Below are 27,096 nucleotides of genomic sequence, written 5' to 3'. Positions count from 1 at the left end.
TTACCTTATGTCTTCCAAGAATGGGGTCGTTTGCTCTAAAAATGCTCAAAATATTCAATTTTTTAAATTTTGAGGGCGGAAGGGGCGGGGAAAAATTTTATGGGGCGTGTCGAATTCTGAAGGGTAAGTATATATTGGTGTACAAATTTTATAATACTAACTCCATAGGTGTCCGTAATATTCAATTTTTCCGATTCTTGGGGCGGTAGGAGTGTTGCCACGCCCACTTTTCTATGATAGATTCCTTGGGAATATAGTAACATAATACCGAAAACTGCAGTAAAAAATCTCGTATGGTTTACTCGTAATATTAAATGCCAGCTAAAATGGAAAATGCCCCATAGTGCCTTGGTATATTTCAGAAATATTTCTGTATTTTAATTAGGTATATTTTAGAAATAATACCTTTTTCCTTTTACAGAAAATGAGTAGTGGATATGTTACAGCTGAGTACACTCGACTGCAGCTTTTTTATTTGTTTACAAAAACTTTTGTATACCAAAAAAGGCCACTGTAATTGGGTCGTAATTGAAATCTACCATATTTTGTACTCTGTGGTATATTCTGCATTACAATATCAATCCTTCAAATATATCTTTCGGAATTCTATAGTATTTTTGCGTTATATTTTTGGTATATTTGAGGAATATGATTTTATTTTAAATGGGTATCGCACAGTCGAGCAAACTTGACTGTAGCTTTCTTACTTGTTCTAACTGCTTTTGACATTTTTGTTCTTCATTTCAATTTTCCACTACAGCCACATAGATGTTCGCCTTTCAAAAACAATTGACAGCGAGTCGCCTTTGCATTTGTGCTATTCTGTTTCAGCTAGGCAACAATGGACAATGTCCAAATTGTATGCAAAATGTAACAAGTTTTGTTATAAATATGCATAAGCTGATGTCAAGTGTCCTGCCCCAAATAGGAGATGCTATAAATGTCCAAAACGTGTCCATCAACGTCAACGTCAACGAGTGTGTGTGTGTCCTGCAAAAGTTTACTATTTGCATTTGTTGCACGCCATTGTTTTGGGCAGTTGCAGCTGCTACTTTGGCCATTTGACTGGCCACAGAATAGGCTGCAGAAGGCTTAGCACTGTAGACTGAAGGCGTCCAGGATGCTCTTGTGTATTTATCGTTTTGCATACGCATTATTTATGAATGCTGAGAGCAAAGGCTGCTTTGCATGCAGCATTAAGTACGCATCCAGACTGAGCTGAGTCCTGTCAAACAAGCACAAGCCAGGACTCGTTACCATCTCCCACTTTGTCTTTACCTTTCGCCATTCTGTGCAGCAGCTGCAGAAATTCCTACGAGTAATTAGCATGCAAAATGTTTTGGGTTTATTGTTTTAGCAAAACTAATTAGTTTGAGCAGTAATTGAAACTTGAACTCACTCATCTTCTCCAATGTTTTCACTTCCCCTTCGAAAATATCAATTTTATAGCAGAGAACTAAAATGATTTTCATTAGCTTGCAACAATTTGCCTTCGAATTTTGTAAGATTGCCACAGCTTTTGTTCTAGATTCAACAATTTGACCAACATTAAATGCAATTGTTGCTCTCGATTACTATAAGCTGCAACTGCAACAGAGAGAACATACAAATTTAATACGAATGCTGCAACCACAAGGACTCCGACTTGATTTAGATTGCCAGCTAAAAGCCTTCTGGTGTTTTGGTCAAATCTATTTTGAGCAATGCCATAATCTAGCAGCCAGTTTGTAATTTAAGCCTGAATAATACACAAATTGAATGTCGTGATTGCTGAGCTATAATTGAGAGGACAAACCATAGATAAAATCATTTTGAATAATACACATTTTCGAAATGTCAATTAGGTGTTAATGAAGACATAAATGTATTCATTTAAATTTATTTTTTGGCATAACAATTTGTGTACATTATTAATTATAAAATAAACATATTTTAATGTCTATTGCAATTTGCATTAATTATGAATTAATTGCATATCTTTTCAGGCCCGTCTTGCCACAGCAATAAGAAGCAACAGCAACAATAGCAAAACGCTACAATGCACTGCCATCTAAAACTGCATTCAATTGCAATTGAACAATACCCACAAAACAAGAAAAAAATAAATAAATAAAAAGCAACTACAACTTAAATTGCAAATATACATGAATAATATATAGAATATATATAAGTGTATATACATACGTATATATTACAAACTAGAGAAAGCAAATTTTACAAAAAGCTGACCACAATATAAGCTGCAAATCATCGCATCTACTAAATTCTTGCAAAAAAATAAAGATTCAGACAACAGTATAGAAATAATAATAATAATAATCACGATTTACAAGGCTCTCTCTCAAGCACATGGACAAGAGAAATGCATTCAAACTGAAGCTGAAGCGCAAACTTAAACTATAAGACACAAGAATATAAGAAAACACTCTTTGGGTTGTAAAAGCAAACACAAAGAAACCAAAGTCAGAACAAGAAGGAAGCATACAAAAAATAACAAGAAAAAAAAAAGGGAAAACTAAACGATAAATTTAATAATATTACAGCTAAAGGCAACAATAAAACTTATACTCGCCATATTGAACAATAGGAAATAATATAAAAAACATAGACAAGCAAAGTAAAAAAAAGTTGAACATTTTTGTAAAATTAAGAGCTATTAAGAAACGTTGTCGGAGCATCACAAAAACTGTGAAAGGAAGCTAGAAAGAGAGAGAGAGAGAGTGGAATAGAAAGAGAAGAGACAATGTAAGCCACAAAGAAAATTTGAAGAAGAAAAAAGGCAAAAAAAAAAACGGATAAAAGAAAATTGGAAGCAGCTGCAGCAGGAAAAGCAAAGTAAAAACAAATATACGCAACGTCATCAGCAAACACCGAAGAGACTATGAAAAATGCGCAACTGAAGTTGAGTGAAGTTGATGATGATGAGCTGTGGCTGTGGCAACAACACCAACAACATCAGCAACAGCAGCAACAACTATCGTTTAGATTAGCACACAACAGAAACAAGAGCAAGCAACTTACTCAACAGCAACTAAAGAGCTTAAGTACAAAACACCACAGCATCGGCATCAGCAACGGCAACAACAACACAACATCAGGAGCAACTAGAGGGAGAGCATCACAGCATGTAGTCAGCGTGTCGTGCGACAACGGCCAGCAACATGTTCAACGGGACTCACAGCAACAGCAGCAAACGGAGTTAGACAACAACATGTTGAACCAGGGCGAAGCCGGCAGCAATCAAGCAACACAAACAAACATAAGACTGTGCGTACGCAAGCGACAAAGATTACGTCGGCGGCGAAAAAGAAAACCAACAACAGCAGCAACAGCAACAGCAACAGCAACAGCAGCAGCAGCAATAACATTTAGCAATAGCAACAGCAATCAAAGCACCACCACAACAGAAACAGCAACAGCAACAGCAACCGCTACAACAACAGCAGCATCAACAGCAGCCACATCAAGAACAACAGCAGCATCCACAACATATTGGTTAGCCCGCAGCAATGAAAACAGCTTAAACATATTTTATGGCATTTGGTCTGTTAGTGTTGGCATTGCGTTGCATATGTTGCTGACGGCACTGAGATTGTGGAAACTGCAGCTGCAGCAGCAACGGCAAGTAGCAACAGTGCTTAGAGTCATTGCTAATAGCATCACCACCGCCATCATTTCCTATGCAAATGCGATTGCACTGCAACTACATTGCTGTAAGCCGAGCAGCAACAGTAACAACAGCAACAGCAGCAGATACAGCAGCAGCAACAGCAACAACAGCAGCAGCTACAGCAGCAGCACACAAATAGTCAACGGACTTAATAAACACTCATGGATATTTTTATTGATATATTTGAATTTATCTGCTAGAGGTAAGTGCTCTCTGCTACAATTATCCGATTATCAAATCAGACAACAAGTGCAGCACTTGAGAGGCAGCAACAGCAACAGTCTTGTGTTGTCTGTAGCCGGCTGCAATTGTTGTTGTTGGCACAACCACTTGCCAGCAACTGTTGCCTCACAAGCTCTCATATATTGTTTAGCTGCACGCCAGCAGCAACTTCATAATGCACGCCGCCAACATATTGTCACTTTGACACATAAAACCACTCAAGGGTGGGACAACAGTTTCTTTTTTTTTTTTTTTTTTTTTTTGTATTTTGTCGTTGTTGTGGGCGTTGCTGCCGTTTGTTAGTTGTGACATTTACGACAGCTTCAAGTGAAGCATGTCGACAACAACAGCAATAGCAACAGCAGCAGCCGCAGCAACAGAACCCGACCTCAGTCTCAGACACAACCTCAGCCGCAACCTCTGTTGCTGCCTCTGCCACCGTCTCGGCTTGACTGTCTATGGCACTTGAAAGCGTCTGCGCCTAAGGCTGCTTTTTTGTTGCTGTTGTTGTTATTTTTATGGTGGCAACTAAAACGAGCCAAGCCGCATAAGGACGACGGCGGTGGTGGTGGCGGTGGCGGTTGGGCCATTGAATGCTACCTGAATGAATAGTGTAGACAGTTTAAAACGCTTAAAAGTATGCTATAATATTCTCCTAGTAATGGAAATCCCTCCCCTAAGTGCTGCCGAATAGTGTACTTCAGTTGCAAGCAACAAATAAAGCAATGCAAGCTTAAAGAGCAGAATATTTTGTAAATGAAATTCTTAAAGTCATTTGAGAAGAAAATGTTACACTACAGATAATAATATATATAACTGCAGATCATTTTGATGTTATTTACTGAATTCTGAGTTTTATTGAATGTAACACAAAATGTATGTAAAGTAGTTGCACACAGTTCTCTGTTGCGTCAGGCGCAGAACTTAAAAAAAAAACTATGATCCCAAATGCATATCCAACACATTTTCATTTAAGTATTTCATACTTTGTCTCATTATTTGAAATCTTATTTATCGTATGTAATACTCAATTTGTTTATATCTTAAGCTCATTTTTCCAACCCATTATTTGTATTTTCATTTAATGTTCACTTTGAACAAAGCTTACACATATATTGAAATTTGTATTTTGTTTAATTTATGTATTCTTCTTGAACATATTCTTTTTCTCATATTTATCATTAAATTTGTATTTATTTATCGTTAGCCAATTTAATATTTTTTCCATATTTCACAATGCATTTTAAATCATTAAATTGAAACCTGAATTTTATTTTGTACGTACTTCACTTTTTTTGGTTGTTTCGATAATAATTCCATTGCTGGAGATATACACATTACAATTTTAACTTGAATTCAATACCAATAAAGTGGCATATGCAGTTCATATATATTTTTCCACTTATTGAAATTCCAATTTGTATGAAAACTGTTTCTCGCACAGCATTCTTGTTAGGCATTGCTCTAAAATGCAGCTTATAAAAATAGCTTAGGAAAATATGTTGTGTCGTTTACCTGTAACAATTTCCATGTGCAAACTATTTTTAGCAAAGAATTTTGTGGCGTGGGAATTTGTTCCGCTTTCAGTGCAAATCCAGCTGCTGGCGGCAGGATGCTTGTCTAGTTTCATTTTTTCTGTGCAATTTTCTGTATGTTATGTGTGTGTGTGTGCAGTTCAGTTTTGGCAAAATCCTTTTAATGGCTTTTTAGCAGCTTACAAATTCTTTTGCCATGACAACAATATTTTTAACACCGCGAGGCAGCCTTAGGGGCAGATGGAGGGAAGGCAGGATACACACACCTGACAACGATGCCGCCTGACTGCCACTTACACATATTGGGGTTATTAATGGGGCACACACACACACACACACACGCGCACACACCCACATTGAGGGCAAATTGTAATGGAAGGGAATGATCACTTTGGCAGCAGTTGCAAAGTGTTTGTTGCCTTGTTGATTTGCCTCCCTCTCTAACTCCACTGTGCATTCGACTGTTGAATAAGTCGTTCGGCTTTGCGTGTCGTGGTTGTTCGCCAGCTATGAAAACATATGACCACACACACGCACACATATAAACTCATTATGCAAACGTATGTGTGTGTGTGTGTGTGTGTGTGTGTGCGAGTGGGGCAACGTCTTTGTCTCTGCATTCGAAGAGTTTTCGCCCCGCCTCGCCTTCTGTCGCTGTCGCTGGAGCGAGTTGCGAGTTCATGTTTCATGCAGGCAATGTCGCTGTCCATGTGCGTGTGTGCATGTTTATGATTTTATGGCAGCACTTCCGTTTCCGTTATGCCATATTGTACTCTATATGTAACTACCCCTGTTACTACCCATTCTCCCCTTTCTGTGAACGCTGCCAGCGATAATCAGATTTAAACTTTACACAACGTCAACGTCGCTTACATCGCTGCATATGCATGAAGCAGTCACTGTGTGTGTGTGTTAGTTTGTGTATTTATGTGTGTCGTAGTGTGCGTTTGTGTTTTAGCTGCCCTATGACATCGTTCATACGCCCCGTTGGCCAGCCAAGTGCTCCTGTTATGACGTTTATTGCTTCGGAAAGCTTTTTGGCATGCTTCAAGACTTCAAGTCTTCAAGACTTTGCAGCCATTTGACAGCCGAATAAAGCTAGCAAGTTGATTTTAATGTTTTTTGCTTGTGCCGCTGACTAACGAGCTGCAGCATGTGCCAAAGCAGAGCAGGGGGAGAATGTTCAATGGGGGAAGTACAGGAAATTGTTAGCATTTTGAAATATAATTTCTGATGTACAATATGGTACGCAAGCGAAAGAAGCATTAAGTTAAAGGGTTAAGTACCTCAAAGGGTTCCACATATACATAAAGGGAGGCTAAATAACAAATATGAAAGTTCTTTTCAATGTGGACTGCCAAATTGAACTTTATCCCTTTAATATATGTTGAATTTTAGATAATTTTTATCAAAATTTTCTTATTTTAGTAAAATACTTCTTCCCTTCAATTCAGCTATGAAAGTAAAATGACAATATTTCTAGTCGCTCATTAAATATTCAAGCACAAAGCCCACACATGATTTTCGAGCAGCATTCAGCATTCATCGATCCCGCCTATCAATCTATATTCGTACTGTCTACTCTCCCCCTAAATGTCATCTGCTGCTTCCATCATTAGCTAAAGGGTTACACAAGAAAGAAAAACAGAATGTCATGACTGCCATTTGCATTAGTATACATACGTTTAGACACACATCTACACCTACACCTACATATGCGCACACACAGACAAAGATATATGCCCATCATGCTATACAAACAACTTTACTTACACCTCCTACACATATTTCGCCCCTCACTTCTGTAAGCATGAAGCAGCCACACAATGGCAAAGGCAGCGGCAACAACTTTTCTGTGCTGTGCTGAAATCAATCATCAAATATGATAGCATTCATAATTTCAATAGTGGACACAGGCGTTTGATTGATAGCCTGCCCAGGAAATTGCCAGCCTTCAGGTTATCCACCCCAGTCGTACTTCTTTGCAGCATCTGCTTTCCATCTCCAATCTATTCTTCCTCTTTTTCGCACCCCTCCTTGGCTGTTGTCTGCTGATTTGTATCCATTTTTGAGTCTTGTTTCGTCTCAGGTTACCAGCTGAATAAAAAACAACAGAGATAGTCATAAGCAATTAAATATACTCAGCCAAGCTTTATCCAATTAGGTTATGTACTTAGGGATACGTGTGTGTTTGTGTGTGTTTGACCCTTGGATAGCTGCTGCCATTTTTATTGCATAAATTAAGCTTTGAATGGTTAAGCGTCACCTTGGCGCTATTAAAATGCTCAGCTTCGCCGCTCTTTATTTCGTACTCTCTCCCTCTGTTTGTCTGTCTGTCTCTTTTGCGCTCACCGCAGCCATTAGCAGGTGCTCCCCGCCGAGCTGAGTGGAGGTCAGCAGCCACATGGCCGCAGTGCTCACAGACAGCCCATCAAGACTAACGAGTCGAGCTGTGACCATTCTGCATACATTGCCCTCCTCTCTCTCTCTCTCTCTCTCTGTCTCACTCTCCAGACTCCTTTTATTTCGCAGCTCAGTCCTTTGTATCGGTTTTAGCCGCTTAAGTGGTTTGGCGCCGCGTCAGTTTTCATTTCGCTTTCAATTTTTAATATCGACATGCAGCACGAGTGCCCCAATGGCGGATAGCGGCTCTCAGATGTAACATAGGGTATATTTCAGGGAGTTGCAACTGTCTTTTAATCTAAGCAAACAACAGAGTGGCAACAAATGAATTTAAAAAGGGATATTCACTGACTTTAGAGTGCTTTAAAACATTGTATGATTTTCACAGTTGCTTTCAACTTATTATTAAAATTGTAACTAGATACTGAGCTATTATCTAAGCTGACTCCAGTTCTCCCAAAATTTATATAATATTTTTTTGTTTATCATATAGCGTCCTAAACTGATATTAGACAACGAATAATAATTTCTTCAAGCTTTATGATTTTTAAGAAATTTTTAATGAGTGCGCTTGACCAAAAATTCCTTTTTTTTTTTGAAAATTTTCTTAAATAATCCCGCTAAAATAAATTTAAAACAAAGCCAAACATATCAAGCCAATTTTAGGTTTAGTACTATAGCATACAACTAAATGATACAAGGAAAATAAGTTTTGAAACATTTTCCATCATATGCATTAGTTACTAAATAACCCAAAAAGATAAAATTAAGGGGAACTATTCTTAATTTCGCAAATATAATATAGATTCATCAATTTACTAGTACCGCGTCAATAATTTATTTAAGTTTATTTTTACTTGTTTTTTAATAACCTCTATATTATGCTGAAATTACTTAAATTTTATAAACTTCAGTTCTTTTGTTTACTTCCACCCTTTCAAAATGTTCTGTTCTTATCGAATAAATGGCTTTTATATATCAGTGCAAAAATCTCTAGATATAGCAGGGTACAAACGCTTTGTTGTTTCATATTTTTGTTAGACACTTGGCTGTTTCTGGTCTTTTTGGTTGTTGTTGATGTGGCTGCTTCTGTTTGTAGGCGAGTGCATTTTCTAACCAATTTTGTTGCTTTTTATTTTGTGCACATTAAATTGGCTTCGGCTTTGCGGTCGTTCTAGGCAACTGGCTTTGTCTCATCCTTTCCTACAGACCGTGGCCACGTCCTGGCTGTTGTCTTTGCTGTCCAATTTCGCAGCTGTTGCCGAATTTTGTTTTTTTTTTTTTTGTTGATGTTGTTGTTCGTACTTTACTGGCGTACTGTACTGGCGCTGACTTTGTGAAATAGCAATTACTTTTTCATGCTTCACTGCAATAAAATTGCAATTTTATGCGGCCGGCCGCAAAACAACAGCAACAGCAAAATAAGCAAAGCAAAGTAAAGATGGCTGAGCAAGTGCAGCCATTGAAAAGGCATTTCCAAAATGGACGCAATTTATGGTTTTGCTGCCACCAAAAGTTAGACCGTGACTAGAGCATTTAACTGCCACTTCATGTGAGTCATTAGCAAATGTCGACTGTAAAGTGAATAGAGTGTAGTGGACCATCAATTTAACAGGCACTTTTCGATGCAAGTAAAGTTTTTATTTTATTCAAACGCAAGTCGGAATATTCATTAGTTTAGTTTTCTACATTTGTTTCTTCTCCTTTCCCATTTGTGAATAAAAGTGTTACAAACAAAAGTCTTAGCACTGAAAGAATATACGTATATTTTTTAAATACACAATGGTTTTATTCACAATTCCCTCTCTGCTCTCTGGCTGCAGCTTTTGCTTTTGCTCGGCTTGAAGTATTTGTTTTATTATTACATTCATTTTGACACTTCATCAGACGTTGGCCCTGTTTTGTGTTGCATTTTTTTTCCACTCTTATTTTTTATTTTTCTCTTTTTTTTTTGTCGCTGCTCCTGTTTTGCTTTGTGCTGTGATGTCAATGCTTTGCCTTAAAGGCTTAACGCTGCCGTGTTCCTGCCTCGGCACTGAGCTCGCCGCACCCCCGTCCCTCCTCTTCATTGTCAGGCAGCTTTGCCTCGTTAGCTGCGACGCCTGCCGACGTTCTCTCTGCATTTTGTTTAAGAATTTTTAATTTTAAATGCAATGCAAACGCGCTAAAAGAGAATGAAATATGCAAACGTGCAAGAAAGTGAAATAAAAGAATTTCACCCATTTTCCTCAGCCTGCCTAGAGCAGCAGCACACACGCACACACACACACACACATTCCCATAATGTGTTGGAGTTTGCCAGCCAAAAGACTAAAGGCGAATTAAAACTAAGTAAAAAATTTATGTGCATAACTTTTATGATGTTCATTTTGTATGCAAATCTTGTGGCATAACAATTCAGAAAGTGCAGAGAAGAACATTTTTGCCATCTACATGAGAGCAAAGCCAGATCTTAAAAACTAGAATGAAAGCTGAAGAAAACTATTCACATTTATCATGCTCGTATGTAAATTATTATTTATTTCATCGCCTTAAGTTTCTGTCAACAATTATTCTAAATTATTATTTTGATTGTTATTAAAATTAAATATTTTATGCCGCAACCCTAAATAATTTCGTAACTAACCTTTTAAGTTCTATAAATACAATAAAATTCAGGATTTACTAAAAGCATTTAAATTTTATTCTCAAAACAGTTACAGTGATTTTTTTAATAGACTGCATAATAATCGAAACCTCTTAAATCGTTTTATTATTAAAATTGAGCTGCGATTTAATCAGTATTCAATTTATCTGCAATAGCTCATGCAAATTCAACGTAGAATAGACAGGATATTAACTAACCTCCCTCAAACGCTCCTCATTTTCATCGCGAGCCATTGAAAATTCATCACAGAATAGTTAAAGTATTATCAATCGCCATTCTGCTGCTGCTGCAAATAGTTTTCGCTCTTTTTGCACTTTCAAGCACTTTGGTATTCAAGCGCCACAAGTGGCGAATCATTAAAAATGAATCCATTTGCAATTTCCTTGCATTTTTCGCAGCAACGTGCAACGTTCAACGTGCCACGTGCCACTGAATAAATCCGACACTTACAACTACTTTGCAGCTAGAGTTTTGGCATTCTTATTGCAGATTGTGGCGTGTCACAAAAGAAACTTGGCACACTAAAGCATACTCATGATCCTGCAATGGAATTGTTTGTCCCAAATCTGTAAAGGACCCTTAAGAAATTATCAAATTGAAAGCGAAGAGAATAGAGAGAGACACGATATAGAGAGAAGAAGAGAAGGCAGAGAAAAATGCCCCACATGAGTTTTCTTTGTCGTTTTCGTTGCATGCATAAATAATTCGACGATAACGATTCGGCAAACGGCAGACAAATAACGAGGCGTATGAGTGTTTTTTTTTTTCTTCGTTGTTTCTCCTCTATTATTTGGTGTGCGTGTGTGTGTGAGCCAATTTATTATCGACAAGAAAGCGAGCAGTCTTGTCCGAGAGGAACGCAAGGAAATTTGTATGTTAAAAACTTTTGGCTCAATAAAAGTTTCTCTTTGTTATACGCAAGCCAGAACAATAGAGAAACGGAGGTCGACGGGAAGACAGATAGACACAAATACACTGGGACATATGCTGAGCAGAAAAAGAGCATAGCCAGAGAAGCAAAAGTTTTCCCAAAACGAAACCCGCATTCTCAAATAGCAACAGCAACAGTAACAGCAACAGAAATAGGAATAGAATCAGTTGGCCAAGTTGCAAAACCAAACCGAAAACTCGTAAACTTTAGCATATCAATAAATTTCCAGTTGCTTTCCTCTTTATATTTCTCTCTCTCTCTCTCTCTGTCTTTTTCGTTCAATCGCCCACTCGCCTTAGACTTTTGTCTCTGGTTCCCATTTTGCCACACAAATTATTGATGTTGATTTGCGGTGCTTTTGTGCAAGAGGCAAACACTTGCATCGACCCTCTAAACTCCAATTCCACAAATCGTGCTGTATCCTTGTGCCTGCCTGCCTCACCTTATCGAAACAGTTTGATCTTTACAAGTGCTGCATTCAAAGTTTGTGAAGAAACTAATTTCATTTTTATCTTGTCTTTTGTATCAATTGCAGTTTGCTTAGCAGGATATCATGAAAAGAGACTGTTACATGATCTTTTGGATCCTTATAATACACTAGAACGTCCGGTTCTCAACGAATCGGACCCGTTACAATTAAGCTTTGGGTTAACTTTAATGCAAATTATCGATGTGGTAAGTAAAACAACAAATATTAAATAATATTTTAAGTGTTTACTTTTTTTCGAATATTTATTATAACTAAGAGCTAATTGTTATATGAATAACGAAAAAATGTTAAAAAAAAAAAAATGTTGTGCACATGTAAGAAAGCTAAAGTAGAGTGTGCTCTACTATGAGAAACCCATTTTCAATTGAATAATTGAATAAGAGCAAAACAGTGCAAATTAATATACCAAAAATACTAAAATATACAGAATGAATTATTTGGTATATTGATATAGTATTATATTCAAGGCGTTATTTTATCCTGGAGATGCTTCCTTTTGCCGGTTAAATACATTTTCTGCAAGCACAATGTTATATTGCAAAAGTTTCCACCTCTGGGTAGCTGGTATTAATAATATTAAATCTTTGAGTTTATTTAAATACATTTTTTTTATTTCCACGCGCCAAAAGCTTTAGAAAATATTTCTAATTTTTAGATTTTCACTCTTCTATATGTATATATATGTATATATGTATAGCTCGTTGAGCACTTCCAGTTTTTCCAATTCATTATCTGCCTATGAAAAGTATTAAAGAAGTATTCCAATTAACTTTAAAACTCCGAATGCTTTAATCTTAAAGTCATTTCAAGCTCCATTGAGAGAGAAAACAGCACGAAGGTGACAAAAAAAACTGATGACACCATTTTGTGCGCTGTGCATGAAAAGTGAATTGCCAAGAAAGTGAAATTTTAATTATTTGCTTATGTGTGCGGGAGCTCGCACAGATATGTGTGTGTATGTGTTTGTGTTTGTGTTCCCTGAATGACAGCTTGGCTTGAGTTCTCTTCTGGCTGACTTGCTGACTGGTTGACTGGTTGACTGGCCTGGATGCAGACAGGACGCACACATCCTGCCCGACTGCCAACCTGACTTAGCAGGCAGTGTCGAGTAAATTACATGCAACGTCATGTGGCGTGTGGCATTTGGCTCATTCTCACCTCCGGAGTGAGCGGAGGGAGGGGAATTGCATGTTGCATTCATTGGGGCAAAGTTTGTTATATACCATTTTTTTTTCTGTTCACTCTTGCTTCTGTTGCTGCTGCTGTTGCTGCTTCTGTTGCGTAGAGGGCAGCAGCAAGGTGGTGGCAACATTTGTATATGCATCAAGCGAGCGCGTTGCGTTTGCTTTTGTTAGTGAGACAACCTCAATTCATATTAGATTTCTATGTAAGAGTGTGCGAGTGTGTGTGTGTGTGTGTATGTGTTGTTTGTTGCCTGCCTGGCAGTCGGTGTCCCGACCAAAGTTGGGATTCAGCAAAATGGAGCGCACAAACAAAAGATACTGCGCCTGAAAGCAGAGTCCAGAGAAGAGAGTAAGATGGTGGCAATAGGGAGGGAAGAGTGAGTAGGAGATGGGGAGGGGGGGTTGAGAGGTGGAATGTGGGGATGGTTGCTGCTGGTGGCAGAAAACAGGCCTAGAACTGCGCATTCACTGGCGCGTTAAAAGTCACACACTGCGAAAATACTGCAAAGCATTCACAATACAACACACAGCCAAATACACACACTCACACACGCACATACACTCACACTCGCACATGTGGCATGCAAATAAAATGAATAAATAAAATTTGCACATGTGTTGTTCACACCTGCCGCTACAGCACATAAAAGTTGCGCGCTCAGCAATGAAGTGCGAGTTGCTGTTTTATTGTTGTTCTTGTTGTTGTTGTTGCTGCTGTTTCTGTTGCTGTTATTGCTGCTGTTGCTGTCACACAGCTCCTGCAAAATGAAGTTGAAAACGAATGAAGTACAATGCGTTGGCCCAGTCTTGTTTGTTGTTGCTGGCGTTGCGCTAAAACTGCTGGCAGTAAAAACTGCAGCACGCACACTCAAAACGCAGCAGCAGCAGCAACAGCAACGACAGCAACCACCGACAACAACAACAACAGCAATTACAGTTGGTATGTCGGGCATAAAAAACCAAAAATCGGGTCATTTTGTTACACTGGAGCTGAGTCCGGGTGTGAACACACAGCTCCCAGCAGAGCTCACCAAAGCAGCCAACGGGATCTTATGCACTCTCCCTTCGCTCCTTCTCCTTGTCCTCCTCGCCCTGGCTGCTTTTGGCCCGTAAAGTTTATGTTGTGTGCAAAGTGTCAGCAACATCTCGCTGGGTGCAAAGTGTGTGGGTGTTGGCCAAAAGCTAGCGGTGCTTAAAGTTTTTATTCAACGAATAATTTGCGAATTGCTTAGGTGTGGCAAACGCGTTTGCTTGCAAATGTTGCCCAAAATTAAACCGAGTAATCAATAAAGCAACTTGTTAACTGCATTCACCAACAGACTGTGAGTGCTTGGCTTATGATTTCAGATTATGCAAAAGGCAATATATTAAAGACATGCTTTACAGAGTGTAATAAGCAACTTGCATAAAATATACGCATTTACTTTTAATATTTTGTGCAAATTTATATCTTTGTCGTGTTTTTATTTCGAATGTACATGTTAAGATTATTGATTATATTGCAAAAATGTGCATTTTTACAACATTGATTGAAGGAAACATAAATAAAGTGTAAACGAAACAAACACATATTTTTAAAATGAATAGAAAAAGTATGAATATTCCACTTTTGTTATATTCGACAATAGTTGGTGGAAGAATTCTTTAGCTTTTTAAGTTTAATTGAATTAACACATGCACGTCAGTGCAGTTTTGGTTTGTTTTCATAATGTTCATTTATTCTAAGTAAAATATTCTCTTACCCTAAGTACATAAGTTCAGCGCGCACTGCGCTGCCGGTTCAGCCGGCAGCGGCGCGGCTGCATTATATATTACTTATATGTATATACTTATATGTCAATGGACAAGCATGCTTTTGTCTTACATAAATTCTTTAGAGTGAGAGAGTGTATTATGCACTTATAGGACACTGGCGGTCAGCGTGCATATGCTGACTTAGCCGAATTGCACAAGCGGCGGATCATGTTACGCGCTCACTTGATTTTGTTATTGTTTATTATGATTTGTATGTGGCTGCACAAAGTGTTGCCGCCACATAAGTGCCAAACACAGTGTACACTCGATACAAATGGTAATCACAGTGTACACCCGATATGTATGACATATGTGCATATTACATCTCCCTCCTTTTGAAAATAACGTAATATAATGAAGTTATTTTAATTTATTGTTTTAAAATGTTTACAAATTTAAAATTGAAATTTTGAAAAGGATTTTACTTTATCGTTTTTTTTAATTGAAATTGAAATATAAAATTTGATTTTTAGTTTAAAACGCGATTATATATATTTTTAATGTAAATAATAAAGTAATTATATATATATTTTTTTTGTGTTTTGGTTGATCAGGCCAAGTTCCTTTTTTTTAAAATTTTTTTTTTAATTGAAAATTTTAACCTATCCTTATGGACCTTTTGGGTTTTATTTTTCTCGCCTTTAATTACTACGTTATCTCTGTCTTCTATTTTAACTACTGTATAGGGTCCTAAATATACTGGGTCCAATTTATGGCCAGTTTGTTTTTTAATATAACTTTATCTCCTATTTGTAGTTAGAAATCTACAGCCTTTTTGTCATAAATTTCTTTATTCTTAGTTTTGTATTTGTCGAGCATTATTCTCGCTCTTTTTATAGGCTGATTCTAACCTAAACTTAACTTCTTTAGCGTAATCATCTATGTTATATAAAGGATCTATTCTATTTATAGTACTAAAATCATTTGGTAAATTGTGCAATTTTCCAAAAACTAACTCATATGGACAATAGTTATGTGCCATAGGGGTCGTGTTGAAACAGTATACGAAATATTGAATCCATACGTCCCAATCAGTTTTATCAGCTGATATATAAGATCGTATATATTCATTGAAAGTTCTGTGACTTCTTTCGACTGTTCAACGGTCTGGTGGTGGTGTGCAGTAGATGTTATGTTATTAATCTTTAAGTATTTGCACAAGTCATTTATAATTGAATTCTTATATTCCGTTCCCATGTCCGAAATGAACGTCTTCATTGGACCGTACTTGAGAATAAAAGATTCAAATATTGCTTTTGCTATTGTTGTTGCACTTTTGTTTGCAACTGGTATAGCTACTAAGTATTTAGTCAAGTCACATATAAGCGTGACTGCATATTCATTTCCATGCTCTGACTTTGGTAATGGACCAATTGTATCCACTATAACTCTGTCATAAGCTTGTGCTGGTGTTTCAGTAATTGTTAGCGGGTTCTTATTATGTTTAACTGTTTTGATTTTTGGCATTTTTGACATTTCTGGATGTGCTGTGTTATATCACGAGTCATACCTTTCCAGTAATAATGTCTTTTGACCTTGGCCAAGGTTTTTGTAATGCCTGTGTGACCTCCTTGTATTGGATCGTCATGTAGTGTAGACAGTATAGCTTCTTTCTCTTTATTTGTATTTATTGTAGTCACCGGGTTGAGTAGCGCTACTCTTAATGTATTCAATTTTTCATTGCCCATTATTTTGAAATTATCTATTGAAATTTTCTCAAGCCACGGTGCTATTTTTAATTGGCTTATTTGTAATATACCGGCTTCTTTCTCGAGCCTTGGAAATAGTTGACCTAAATCAATATTTCCATTTGTATATATGTCACCAATATCTATTCTTGCAATAATTTTCTTACCATGTTTAAAGAAACATAGCGAATCTTTTTATATGCAAGGTCACTACTTTTCGTATTTCGTCATTGTTTATGACGTTGTATACGTTGGGCTGAGAAGCTTTTTCTGTAGATTGCCTTGGCAATTCTACTTTTTCATTTTCTGCGCAGAAATTTTGTCTACTTTGATATCTAGTAGTGACTTTTAATATATTTCGAGTTATATTTTGTAGATCTTTGATGGTTATCCTTGATAACGCATCGGCTACAAAGTTGTCCTTTCCCTTCAGATATTCCACAGTGAAATTATATTCTTCCAGCTCAAGTCGCATGCGCGTTAGCTTGGGATTAGTCATTGAAAACAGGTAAGGAGGTCTATGATCAGTTTTGACAGTGAAGTGTCTACCATAAATATATGGTCTGAAATAAGTTATTGCCCAATGAATTGCTGTCCTTGTTCTGTTGTACTTTTATTACTTTCACCCTTAGTAAACGATTTTGATGCATAAGCTACTGGAAGTTGGAGGCCATTTTGTTTTGAGTTAAAACTGCTCCACACGCTTGCTTACTTGCATCCGTTATTATGCAAAATTCTTTGCTGAAGTCTGGGTATTGTAATAAATTCGGATTTACTAGTGCCGATTTGAGATGTTCGAAGGCATTCTGGCAATCAGTTGACCATTCGAATTTAACATCTTTTTTACATAATCTTGTTATGTGACGAGCATAGTCGGCAAAATTTTTGATAAAGCGTCTATAGTAATTGCAAAATGCAACAAATCTTCTAGCGCTGTCCGCATCATGAGGGACTGGGTAATTTTTAATGACGTCGTATTTTTTGTCGTCTGGCAAGATTCCTTTATCTGTGCATTTATGTCCCAGAAAGGTGACTTCATGCATGAAAAATGAGCATTTTTCAGGATGTAACTTAAGGTTGTATTCCCTGCATTTCTCAAAAACATCAGTTAAGTTTTTAAGCATATGGTTTTCGGAACAACCTATAACTATTAAGTCATCCATATAAAGGAATGCTTGTGAAGGTTCTAATCCAGAGAATGCAATAGTCATCATTCTCTGAAATGAATTCTATTTTTAAACCAAGGTAATCGTGTGAAACGATACGAGCCATTGCTCGTTGAAAATGACGTTATATCTCTTGAACCTTTTCAAGTTCAATTTGATCAGACATGAGAAATATTTCGCTCTTCCTAGTTGACAAAATATCATCAATTCTAGGTAGCGGAATTTATCCGACAACAGTTTTTATTAATTTGACGTCAATTACTAATCGCCATTTTTCGTATCAGATCCGGGAAGTGATTTCTTCGGAACTAATAAAAGTGGGCTGTTATATGCTGATACAGACGGTTCTACTATTTTATTATATTAATTTTGTACCTGTATATTGATTTCGTCTTTCTGACTATGTGGACTTCTATAATTCTTTATGTATACTGGTTCAATCTTAACTTTTGCTTGTAGAAATTGTTGGTAGTGATTGCGGTTTCGAGCGAATACGTCACTAAACTGGGTGCATAAAATTGTGGTGGGAAATTTTTAGCGAGATCAGTTTTTCTCTATTTTCTTGATTTTCGTGAAATGTCATGTTCGAGTTCATATTTTGCTGAATATTTACTATTTGATCATTACTGGTTGTTCAGTAATCGGACAAATGCATTTTTGGTTGTTGCGACCGTGTTGTTGAATTTCCTGATTGGGTATTAATATAGTTCATCTGATGACAGATGCTGTTGGGATCTTGCTGGTAGAACAATGGAATTATTACCAGAACTGTATGTTATTGGAACATAAATTGGGAAATTCAAATTATTTGGTCTCATTATGAGCCAATCTTCATTTGGTTTGAAGTCTAAGCAATTGAATTTTTGATAAAGTCAATGAGGTATTGCGAAGTGCAAATTTACTAAGTGAAAATCGTGTGGAATTATGTATTTACCTGTCTGTATCTCTATTGAAATCAGTCCGTTTGACTGTATTATAGTCTTGATATTGATTTTTTGTTCATTTGGCATGAAAGCGTTGCGTATCTAAAAACAACTGCTGGCAAATATATTTAAATTAAGATTGATGGTAAACCGTATGTCCTATTGCTGAACATCGCACACTCTAACATTGTTTGTATAGTTAAACGGCCTCTAGAGCATTTTGGCCTCGCATTATTGTTATAATTGGCGTTGTAGTTGTTGTAATTGCGACTACGCGACTGAAACCTCCACGTCCGCGGCACCACGCTGTGAAGAATTTCTAGGACTGTATTTTGCTGTCCAGTTGCTTCTGTGCACTGTTTACAAATTTCGATACAGCTTCACAACAACAACAATTCTTTGTCATTGCAATTACAGTTGGTATGTCGGGCATAAAACCAAAATCGGGTCATTTTGTTACACTGGAGCTGAGTCCGGAAATGATTTCTGGTGTGAACACACAGCTCCCAGCAGAGCTCACCAAAGCAGATGCTGTATTAATGAATTCAATATTGGATTGCGCCATTGTGACTGTTTTGATTTCTATTACACTTGGTATCAGAATCAGAATTACAGTTGACTCTCCCTTCGCTCCTTCTCCTTGTCCTCCTCGCCCTGGCTGCTTTTGGCCCGTAAAGTTTATGTTGTGTGCAAAGTGTCAGCAACATCTCGCTGGTTAATTTCCTCAGTGCAAAGTGTGTAGGCCAATAAATGGGGAGAAATCTAGGTCATATGTCCTATATATATACTTTCGGTTGGGACTATATGACAAGCTAGCGGTGCTTAAAGTTTTTATTCAACGAATAATTTGCGAATTGCTTAGGTGTGGCAAACGCGAATTTTGCTTGCAAATGTTGCCCAAAATTAAACCGAGTAATCAATAAAGCAACTTGTTAACTGCATTCACCTGTAACAGACTGTGAGTGCTTGGCTTATGATTTCAGATTATGCAAAAGTCTTCATCAAGATTTGTTATATCGTTAACAACTTTGATATGATATTCACATGTGGTGTAGGGTTTTCTTTTAAGCTATTGCTGATAAATAAAGCATCTGTAGCCTTGCTGTTGCATCAGGTGAATATAATTATTTAATGTGAGCAATTTCTTTTTCAATTTTTAACTCTACTCACTCAGATTTTCTTTAATTTTTGTTCCAGTTGTTGTTAGCGCATCGCCGGTTGCGTTTCGTTGTTTGCTTATGTTGTCTTCGTTATTTGAGATAGAGATCCTGGATAGACCCACGTCACGGTCGCCATGTTATATTCGACAATAGTTGGTGGAAGAATTCTTTAGCTTTTTTAAGTTTAATTGAATTAACACATGCACGTCAGTGCAGTTTTGGTTTGGTTTTCATAATGTTCATTTATTCTAAGTAAAATATTCTCTTACCCTAAGTACATAAGTTCAGCGCGCACTGCGCTGCCGGTTCAACCGGCAGCGGCGCGGCTGCATTATATATTATATGTATATACTTATATGTCAATGGACAAGCATGCTTTTGTCTTACATAAATTCTTTAGAGAGTGTATTATGCACTTATGCATAGGACACTGGCGGTCAGCGTGCATATGCTGACTTAGCCGAATTCGCACAAGCGGCGGATCATGTTACGCGCTCACTTGATTTTGTTATTGTTTATTATGATTTGTATGTGGCTGCACAAAGTGTTGCCGCCACAGAAAGTGCCAAACACAGTGATACACTCGATACAAATGGTAATCACAGTCCGATATGTATGACATATGTGCATATTACACTTTATTTATTGAACTACTATTTTTTCCAATTTTAATATTACTATGGCAACCAGTCGAAACTGCCAATTAGTCATGTTGACAAGCTTGTCAGAGTTATAAAACTACAAGAAATAAAAACTAGTAGGAAAGCTTCAGTCAATGTTCTCGACTATAAGATACCCGTTATCCATTTTCAATGGAAACGAAAACTAAACACAATCTAACGTAGTGAAGAAATACTAAAATAGACATACCAAATGTCTTTATTTGCTATAGTAGAATACGAAATATACTAGACTGTCAGCCGACTAAGCCCCAAATGCTGCAACCAAAGTTATAATTCCTTCTATCGTATTGGTACCGTTTAAAAAAATATCCAACCATATATCCATTGACTAACCTGAAATAAACATCTCCGCATATGTATGTTTATGGATAATTCATTGTATTGACAGTAAAAAAACATAATCGGACACAGTTTAATAATAAATAAAAATTATTTTTGTAGCTTTTTATTAGCACTATTTTTAAAGATAAGTGCTAAATACGAGTTAAAAGATTCATTTTCACTCAAAATAAAAAAAATCGTTTGGTATATGTTTTTCTCACACGACATTTTCGCCAGAGAATATTTTATAAGCAAAACAAATTCACTATTCAGCAAAAATACAATTATTTAAAAAAAGAAATAATCGATTTCATACCTACCTACTATGCAAAGTTAATGAAAATAATATATTATTACTCGTATTATTTTTACTATAAATTTGGTTAATGAAAATAGATAGAATATTCTTTAAAGACTTCGTTTACTACTGAAAGTAAGATGCAACTTAAATTGCTCTAACAGTTTGTCGGTAGCCTGGTTAGATGCATTTTAGATAATAGTCTCATAAATCTGTTTGAGAAGTAACTTGAGAATTGCCGACTCAAACCATGGGGAAATTGTTGCAGTCGAAATTCAGCATAAATCTTTCAATTTTCAGCAATTCACACCCAGTTTGCTCTTATTTACACTTAGCAGAAAAATATTTATGCGCGTTTCCAGCATTTCTTTCATTTCTGTCGTTATATCCGTGGGCGTATATAAGGCGGCAATGCCATTATATTTCCCCTGGGATATTGAGGCATTTGACACTGGCAATATTTTAACTGCTAACTGCACTCGTAGTTGCATTTCCATATTTTACGTATTCAACTGAAGGTGGAACGAAGGAGGAGGGGGAGGAGGAAGAGTGAGGGCGTTGGTCTCAAAGCAATTTGAAGATTTAACACCTGACAGCTGCTGCTGCTGCTGCTGCTGGTGCAGCTGCTGTTGGCAGCTTGGGTTGAGGGGCGTGGCAAGGACACGACGCTGTTGGCAAAGGCCAAGCGACGTTTTCCCCTGAGCAGCAGCAATTCAATTTGAGGCAGCTCCAAAAAACTGGAAACTGGAACACAAGTGCGAGTGTATATGTGTGAGTGTGTGTTTGGGGAGGTGCAAAGTGTGCTTGAGAGCGTTAAGCATCATCAATTCAGCTGCTTATCAGTGAGACAGTCAACGTCTCTTATCTGTCAAGTTGCCAAGTGATTAAGCTTTAAGCACACCAAACGGAGCCTGCTCAAATGAGCGTGGAGCAACGATGGAGCAAGTCGCTGGCAAGGATAATCGCAGCTCCTATCAAATGCATTATTATTGCAGATACAACTTGCCATAATTGCGCTCCAGGGAGGTCAACTGGAAAAGGACACACGACACGAGAACACGAGAAGTGTGAAGTGAGATGAAGCTTTGCACAATGCCAGGAGAAACAAAACGAATCCAGTTAACAATACTTCAGTATGCGGTGCAGCTTGAAATTGCATTTGAATAAGTCACAATTTATGTGCCACATTGTTCAGCAGTAAGCAAACACATACACACAATGCGAATACAAGACTTGGTGAGATGTGCAAACAACAATGGAAGGCAACGTCGCAAAGCAACGCAACGCAATGCAACTGCCCTGAAAAGTATGCTATGAATTTTATGCTGCACACCTTTGTTTACCTGTCGACGACGGCGTTGATGTTGCTCAAATTAGAATGTTATCATGTTGCAGTTTGTTTACAACTGGCTTCTGCTTTTACCGTTCCACTCCTATTCTATATACTTTGTCGTGCCGTTTGCCATGTTCACCTAATTCCAGATTCCCGTCAATTTCAGCATCGTTTTTCGGTTTCGTTTTCGCTTTTGCCTACAGGACTAAAAGGCTCTTTTTTGTAAGCGCCATACATGTATTGCATCAACTTAAAGAGGACAGACACCTCTCTCTCTCTCTCTCTGTGCCTGTTTGGCACACTTTTCAACATTTTTCAATGCATTTGGCTTTGCATTTCATTGGGATAGCCATCCCCACAGCAGCTGCTCCTTAGTCACTTTCCCTTTGATTGATGTTGTTGCATGTGCGAATGACTGCGGCTCGAGTCCTGTTTTGTGTCTCTCTCAATCTGTGTGTTGGGCTCTGCCGCTTTCAAAGGCAAACGCTGCCAAATGAGTGCAAGCAAGCACACACGCACACATTCTCACACCATCACACAGATACATTGATGTTGATGCTGATGCTGATGCTGATGCTGATGCTGTATCCTGTGTCCAGAGCATATTGCTCAATGGCCTGTGCGAGTGTTTGCTCAAATTGGGACAGCACTTCGACAACAAATGACACAACTCCACTTAACGAGCGTAGCACATGGCAAATGTCCATCACCCTCATCCACAATATCTTCCATCATAAAAGCATTAACTTCTCAAGCAGCCAAGTAGTTGAGCGCCAAATGCACTTAAACACTTTAAGGAAAATTGAAAAAAAACGCACAAACGTCTTAGCTTATTGAATTCTGTGTTTTTATAGTCGATTAAATTTGATATATCTTTTTAATTTGGAAGGATAAATAAAAATTGGAATTAAATTAATAATAAAATTTGTATTCGACACATAATTTACTTTCATACGATTCAATCGTCTGATTAGTATATATAATTTAGATTCGCAACGGTAAATATAACAAATATAAAAATTTAGATTATTAAATACAACAAAGTATTTTTCTAAGGCGGAAATACCGCAAGACTTTTTGGCCAACCTAATATATTTCAGAAATAATGCAAAACAATTTTGTTAATTCTTATTAAAATTATGCTATCTAACGAACTATATGTTACCAACAAAGCAATGTGCTGTATTTTGTTAAATGGTTAATCTTTAAGTGTTTAGTTAAGCTAAAATACAGAATGGCAATTTTGTCAAAACTAATGAATTCCGATTCCAAACTAATGAATTTAATATAACCTCACTCATAGTTTATTGCCGCAAAAAGGGAATTTAAAGAAGAGTATATTTTAAGAGTAATACCACACGGTATAGGTTTTTTTATTCAAAATGGGTAGCGGGTATCTCACAGTTGAGCACACTTGACTTATCTTACTTTAAATTGTTAAACTTCATATGTTAAGACATGGGACTATTTTCCAAAAAGGATCACTTTGTGTATGTAGTTTATCCATGATACTCTCACTCATAGTTTACTACCACAGAGTAGAGAAGATAAAGAAGGCATAATTTATATAGTTTAACTGTAAATCCATCCAACAAATGACTGTAATTGTCGTTGAAGCCATTGGCATTGGCATGCACAGTTTGGCACGAATTGATGGGCTTTATGGGCCACAACGACTTTTTGGTTTAATAGCTAAGCGAGTGAACATTGCGTAAATACTTCAGAATGGAAGTCAAGTTTTCAAAAGTCCTTGAAAATCATGCGACAACCAGCTGAGAGTGTGTATGTGTGTGTTTGAATATGGATGATGATAAAAGCGTAATTTAATTAACTGAACGCGAGCGATGCGCGCATCAGATACAAATACAAATTCAGATAGAAATACAGATACACAGCAGCATCTCTCCCTCTCGAGCTCTCGACTCGATATCGAGGTTATAGCCCATTCATATATATAGTATGCGTATGTACATTTTATACACTCTCATATAAGAAGTATGGTATATTATATGTGTGCCGCCTTGTAAATATTTGCCGGCAGCTGTCATTTTGATAATGGAGTTTCAAATGTTTGCTATTCATGCTCATAAGCACATGTTTGTAAGTCCTATGCAAGGGCCTAAGCAGAGCTCCCCTCTCAGCCCATCGCGCCTCTTCCTTCGTCTCGCAACTGTGTTTGCTCACGAAGAGAGCTAACCACATGAACACAACCTCGACTCGCACTCATCACTCTCACACACATATAAAGCACGTCCATTGCTTAAAATATGCAAAAAGGACCACGCCCACACGAACGCATTCGCCCATGCTTCTATTTAATTGCATTTTAAAAGCACGCGAACCTCGCAGCTACAACTTTTTGTTGCCATTTTTCAATTAATTCGCGTTGCAAAAAACTCTCAAAATTCTTTTTAATTTAATTTCAAATGTGAAATGCATGTCGATCTGTATTTAAAACTATCGATCGATTCGTAAAACTTTTTCAAACTTTCACTCAATCCAATTTCCAGTTGGTCAATTAAAAATAATTACTATTGCTTACGGAAGATATAGGAAATTATTTAATATCGACAGTTTTTTGTTTTTATTATTTTCTAAAATTATCAATACAAATTGTAAATTTAACAAAGAATGCAAATTGATTTAAATATTTCTAATTGATAACTTAAAGAAACATTAATTATTTCTGCAATGAATCAAAATTAAAGTGATTTTAACGAACAAACTGAGTTAAGTTAAAAGAAGAAAGACAACTACGGTTGAGTTTGCATTTTCAATAAATTAAATTAGATTATGCCAAATTCATATATCGAAAAAGACTTAAATATACCAAGAGCTATATTTGGTATATTTATGAAGTACAATTTCCAAAATATATCGTAGAGTACAAAATTTACCAGATTGTCAACCTAAGCAGCTAAGATTCGATTTCAGTAGGCGGACTACAAAAACTACAGATTGGCAAAATTTGAAAGAAAATTGCAAAAATAATTATATTTCCATCTCTTATAAGGTTGCACAAATATCTGCAAAAGTAAAGTGCACTATTATTAGTTTAGGAAAGTATCCTATTACTCATTTTATGGAAAAGTGTTCAGACTCAGTCCCAAAATCTCAGAAATAAGTGCAACTTAATAAAAGCATTTTGCAAAACTCTGTTAATCGCAGAATGACAAATGAAGTAGCTCTATAATCGGTTTTCTGCAAAGAGTCTGAAGAAAAAAAGATACGCTAAGAAGGCGAAGATAATATGCAAGAAATATACATAGCAAACAACAAACAGAAAAAAAGGACAACTCCCAAGCGCATCAATTAAAAGGCAGAGACAATGCGAGGCGCAGATTAATTGGCGTCAATGAGTAGCAGACAAATAGAAAAGCGGGAAAGAAAAATGGACCAAGCGAGAGACTGAAAAACCAAGAAAGAGAAAGAGCGAATGGAAGATAAGGCAAGCGAGTAAGCGGCAAGGACGAAAAGTGATTAAGTAGACACCGGCAGTTGGGAAAAAAGGCATTGGAGGCATTGCCGCCAACAAAAGGCCGATCCATATCAACGGATATCAGCGAAAATGAGTAATGAACTCGAGTTGGAGCCAAGCGGCAGAACAATAAGAAACTAGGTCTCTCTATGTGTGTGTGTGTGTCTGTGTGTGTGTGCGTGGGGAATGCGCTACAGTTTTTTGTGTGTTGTTGTTGTTGCCTTTGCTTCGCCTTTTTAAATTCCCAGAACGCACCACATGTCAATGAACTACTGCAGCCTGTAACTGTATGAGTGTGGGTGTGTGTGTGTGTGTGTGTCTGTGTGTGCTTGTGTTTTATAAGTGTGGGAATATATGCAAATTATACACAAGCCAAAAACTTGTCTTTGGGCAGTGAGCGAGCGCCAAGCAACGCCTGTAACTTGGCTGTAATAATTTTGCCGTTTGCTTTTTTCTGCTCATTTAAAATTCAACAACTGCCGCCGCTGCCATTTTTACCACTACATTGAAGTGTGGGAATGGGATAGAGCAATGAAGACGAAAAGCGATGGGGAATAGGGAGCGAGTGAAATGGCGAGCTCGCACTTTTTGAATGGAAATAAGCCTCGTTTATGTTACGTCTGTTGCTCTACAAAAAAAACCGACAAAAAAAAACAGAATTCCATAGAAGCAGCAAATACATAGCATGCGCCTATCCCTTCGTCCCTCTCCTGTCTGCTATTTCACATGCATGCAACAGCAGCAGCAACAGCAGCAACAACAACGACAACAACAGCTGCAGAGGCTACCGAAGGCGACGACAAATAAGCACCACAATTTCTGTGGCTCCCATTTCGCTATTCGTCTGACTTTTGGCTCGCCTCCCACATTTTTATTTTAATTAAACTTGAAGCAGTTTGCTCTTTATTCTTTTTCTTTTTATTTCTTCCATATGCAGTCATTTGTGTTGCTTTTTTTTGCTGTATAATTGTGTTCAAAGTTTTAGTAGAGCTGCAAATGAACATGTGTAGGCAAATACAACTTGCACATAAATGTTGATAAAGAACGGATGAAGTAGTACATAATAAATAACTAGGAAGTTGCTTAGAAGTACCGTCAGACTTTAACATTTCTTTGAATAGTAAATGCGAAAATCATCATGAAAACTTTTGCATGTTTCCCTGAATCTGT

General features: G+C 37.2%; 1 protein-coding gene across 1 annotated transcript in view; it reads left to right on the top strand.

The window, feature by feature from the left end:
* Nucleotides 1-27,096, top strand: part of LOC133835114 (neuronal acetylcholine receptor subunit alpha-7) — a 77,651-nt gene that overhangs the window by 29,419 nt on the left and 21,136 nt on the right. Inside the window, exons 3-4 of the mRNA XM_062265003.1 lie at nucleotides 1,986-3,872; nucleotides 11,944-12,083. Of these exons, the coding sequence (XP_062120987.1) occupies nucleotides 2,882-3,872; nucleotides 11,944-12,083 (1,131 nt within the window). The 5' untranslated portion in view covers nucleotides 1,986-2,881. The remainder of the gene's footprint in view (nucleotides 1-1,985; nucleotides 3,873-11,943; nucleotides 12,084-27,096) is intronic.

The sequence above is a fragment of the Drosophila sulfurigaster genome, chromosome 2L, assembly GCF_023558435.1.
Source record: "Drosophila sulfurigaster albostrigata strain 15112-1811.04 chromosome 2L, ASM2355843v2, whole genome shotgun sequence".
In the NCBI taxonomy this organism is placed as follows: Eukaryota; Metazoa; Arthropoda; class Insecta; order Diptera; family Drosophilidae; genus Drosophila; species Drosophila sulfurigaster.
Note: the sequence above shows the minus strand (reverse complement) of the source record. Positions and strands in the feature narration are given on the sequence as shown.